Source organism: Lactuca sativa, chromosome 3 (genome assembly GCF_002870075.4).
Source record: "Lactuca sativa cultivar Salinas chromosome 3, Lsat_Salinas_v11, whole genome shotgun sequence".
In the NCBI taxonomy this organism is placed as follows: Eukaryota; Viridiplantae; Streptophyta; class Magnoliopsida; order Asterales; family Asteraceae; genus Lactuca; species Lactuca sativa.
In genome coordinates this window covers 256,706,532-256,711,114 of record NC_056625.2, presented here as the reverse complement: position 1 = coordinate 256,711,114, position 4,583 = coordinate 256,706,532, and the positions used below count along the sequence as shown (strand labels likewise).

Sequence of the window (4,583 nt, the reverse complement as noted above, 5' to 3'; positions counted from 1 at the left end):
AATCACGCAAAAATTGGGTCATTTCCAATAATATTCAAATTATGTGAGGTCATTTTTATAAGTATCATTTTCTTTATCCTTTTGATCTCTATCTTTTAACAAAATAGCTTCTACACCTCTTCTTAAATCCTACGAGTAAAACCCATTAAAAATGTCAAAATGAACAAACAACTCCAATTAATATAACGATGTAACAAAATATTAGATTCATTTACATCTAACCTAAACAAAAGGAGAGACATGACCTATTCCCTCCACCAATATTTTGACACATTTTCTTCATTCATATTGTTTCTCTCTCTCTCTCCTCCAACTCCGTTGCAGGTCCTGACATCATCATCATCTTCTTCATCCATCTTTCTAAAACTGGAATTTTAAGAGAACAAATGCAAACTGATTTCTGTTTTTAGAAAGAAATTACTTTCTATTGTTATATCTTTCTTGAAATAGAAAGAGAAAGGTCCATGTATATAATAAGAAATGGGTCGAAATAAGCTTCCAATGAAAAGAATCGAGAACAACACAAGCAGATTGGTCACATTTTGCAAACGTAGAAATGGACTCATTAAGAAGGCTTATGAGCTCTCGGTTTTATGTGATATCGACATTGCTCTCATCATGTTTTCTCCATCAGGTCGCCTTAACCACTTTTCCTGTAAACGAAGGTCTAATCCTAATCCTAACCCTAATCTTGTTCTTTATGTTTTTGGTTACTGATTTCAACACAGATTCTGCATTTCCAATATGGTTTTCACGGAATTTGAAACAATGAATTTGTAACGCGCAGTTTAATTTTACAGAACCGAAGATGTACTCAATCGATTCGTAAATCTCTCCGACTCTGATAGAGGAAGGTGCTTACAATCTCTGTCTCTCTCTCTCTAGATTTAATTACTTCCCTCTGAATACATAATGTGATGCCTAAAATTGGTTTCTTGTTTTGGTTGCAGTGTGATTCAACATAGAGAGGTATGTTTTTAAGTCATCCATGCAATTTTACTGTATGATGCATATGGTATAATCACCTTTTGTTCACCTTGTTATTGTATTTACGTACGAGGTTGATGACACTATGCAGTTGTTTGTGTATAATAATACTAAACAACATCGTTTTAACTATAGTTTAAATGATTTAGGGTTATAAATTTATAATAAGGTGTTGCTAAGAAAAAACCATATAATAGTAAAAAGATTTTGAATTGATGCCTAAACAAAATTAGAAAAACGATGTCGTTTCTTTTAAATTGCAACATAATATGACATTCATCTCTTTATTTATTTGGTCGTCTTATAGCATATTAATCTGAGCAATGTTTTAATCTGAGCAAAATTCAACTATGAGATAAATGACCAAATAAATAGACTCTACGAAACGATTTCTATTTTTTATTCAACTTACAAAAGCCAAATAATTAATCTTTTTTTTTGTATTTACAATTTTGAATCTAATGAAAATTGCAGTATTTGAACAGCCTCCTAAGCAAGATCAGGAGTGAAAATGATTTGGCCATCCATATTCCTTGGTTTGTCTCAGTCTTGTCTCGTTTTCTTAGGCTTTACTTTTTTTTCTAGGAAATAACCTTTTAATGCCATCTATATACTAATTTATGTATCTTGATGACTCTAGATATTAACATATTGAAGTTGTATTATACAAATATTCGAATATAAAAACCCTTTGCTAACTTTTTGTTTTGATCAGTCCTGGAGCAATTGATGTGCAATCGGAGGTACCAACATGACATTTTTTTATTTAATAAACAACTCAAAATCCATATTAAAATATATAAACTCATTGTAGTTTTCTTTTAACTCTATGTGTGACAGGAAATCCATCAAGAAATTAGCACCTTACAACATCAAATTCATATGGCTAAGGAACAATTAAGGTTCAATTCCATGTTCTTTTGTCTAAATATATGAAAATGTTTGTGGATGTTATTATACCCCCAAAACACAACACATATGTATAAAGAATCGTCTATAAATGACTTGTTTTGGGGATAAAGATTCAACAAGCATTGTAGTAAAATGTTGATTTACTAACTCTACTTTGGATTATGATTCAATCAAAGGATATTTGAGCCAGATCCAACGAACTTTACATCACTTTATGATTATGAATCCTATGAGAAGTTACTTTATAAGACATTGGACCAAGTTACACAACGCAAGGTACTCTTGTTTCTCTTAATAGATGTTCATCGTCATAGTAGTTCATATCAGCAAACAGACAAAACATAAGAGCCTTATTTGTTTTTTGTTCAATTACAGGAATATTTGTTAAGTAACCAGCCACCTGCATACCATTCAAGTGTATTACAGGTAACAATCAAATAAAACTGAGAAATTAGCTTTTAGAACCCTTGTATGTCATTTATTGCAAATTTACAATCAGCCATTGCTTTGTGAATAGGCAAAAAAGTATAACACTATAAATGCAAGTTATGTAAGCATGATATATAAAAATACCATGGTACTTTACCATTTTGTCATATGATATTTATTTATGTATCCCCAGAGAATTTTTTTACTGATATTTGAATACTGTTGTTCAAAAAAATGTGACTGATAATTGAGATGCAGCAGGGAGAAAGTTCATCCAAAAATGAGGATCTCAATTGTTGGCCCGAAAATGTTTGTGATGGTACAAATCGAATGGATGGACAAACCCACGCAAATATGTTTACCTCAAGTTCACCTGAAAACACCTATGAAGTCACTAGGTTTGATCATTATACTATGTACTACGTAGGATAAATTAGTTTTCTTAACAATAGTTCAAATTTTAAACGAAAATTATTATATTAAACTAATGTTACATTTTTCAGGAACCAATTGTCAGATGCAATATTTGACCCATTGCCAAAATCAACAATGAATGAGGAACCACATAGCATTGAAGGGTTTCAGGGTTGTAACCAAGAGAGCCTGTGGCATCAGTCAACTGATGAGCTGCTATCTTCTCTTATGACACATGATGTCACTTTCTCAGTGACCAAGGTTCCTGATTTATAAACTGCATTGCTTAATTCTCATTTTATTTAATAGCATTTGTCAAATTAAACTAAGGATATCCACAATACATTGAACTCCATATAGTTCAATGGATTGCCACATCATCTTTCTACAATTCATACAACTCTATTATTTTTTTCCTACAATGCATTGAACTCTACAAAGTTCAATAGAATGTTATAAAATGTAATTTATAGTATATATTTAAGAATTAAAAACCTTCTTTTTTCCCATTAAAGAGTTCAATGGTCATTGAATTCCAAATCCATTGAATGTCAAGGTGGCGTCTCACACTGGTAGAGTTTCATCCATTGAATGACACATAGACTTGTCATCCCATTCAACTCTCTCATTAAACTCACCATCGTGGATGTTCTAATGGTCGATAACTGCTACACATAAGTTTTCACGAAAGTTATAACTTGAATAAACATGGTAAACATATCAAGCAATCATTCTTTAAGTTGTATAATATATTTAGTAAAATAGATAGTATATGTCACCTTTTTTCAACTAAGAAAAGTAAACAATATAGTGTCCCACGCCACACTGTAGACCAACATGTGAGAGGTAAGCCGTAAAACATCAACGATCTAGGGGGATGCCTGGGTTTTGTACCCAAGATTTTCAACTATAGAATAACCATATTTGAATAAGTATTAGCTCTAAATGTTTGTCCCAAATGTAAGATTGTAAAAATTCATGAGTGAATTCAGGAAAAAACTTTGGTATCACTTTCTATAATATATGACCATTAAAAATTTGATTTATCTGAAGTTGGTTGTAGAAAAATTGGCGGAGGAGGCCAATGTTAGAGTACCTCACGTCCGTTTGACACGGCCCCTTATATATATACATATATATATATATATATATATATATATATATATATATATATATATATATATACATACATACATACATACATACATACATATATATATATATATATATATATATATATATATATATATATATATATATATAAAATCAATATTCTCCCATTAAAGGCATTGATTTCATTAGACTATATATATATATATATATATATATATATATATATATATATATATATATATATATATATATATATATAAGAATACATGCACAACATATGGGCTAAAAAAGGGATGCTATACATTGGGCCCTATATAACAAAATACAAAGACTATATATGAATACAAATGACGTCTAACAACCCCTCGTAGTCTGAACAGGTAATTGACACCGGACATTCAGACTAGATCTGAAATCAAGAAACAAAGCAGACGGTAACCCTTTGGTAAAGATGTCAGCGTATTGAAATGAGGAGGGGACATGAAGAACACGAATCTAACCCATATCGACTTGATCATGAACAAAATGAATGTTGATCTCGATATGTTTAGTGTGTTGGTGTTGGACAGGGTTCGTAGACAAATAAACTGCACTAACATTATCACAATAGACCAAGGTAGAAGTAAGAGGGGGATAAAGCAACTCATTTAACAAGTTGGGAAGCCAACATGTCTCAGCAACAACATTCGAAACACCCCGATATTCCTCTTCGGCACTAGATCTAGAAA

General features: G+C 31.3%; 1 protein-coding gene across 1 annotated transcript; it reads left to right on the top strand.

The window, feature by feature from the left end:
• Window positions 1–480: 480 nt before the first annotated feature.
• Window positions 481–3,018, top strand: LOC111883338 (agamous-like MADS-box protein AGL104). The gene is made up of 9 exons (XM_042900739.1): window positions 481–665; window positions 801–854; window positions 951–969; window positions 1,462–1,523; window positions 2,076–2,175; window positions 2,275–2,325; window positions 2,417–2,476; window positions 2,590–2,726; window positions 2,832–3,018. Exons 1-9 carry the CDS (start codon window positions 481–483, stop codon window positions 3,016–3,018), a joined length of 855 nt encoding a protein of 284 aa, XP_042756673.1.
• The last annotated feature ends 1,565 nt before the right edge of the window (window positions 3,019–4,583 follow it).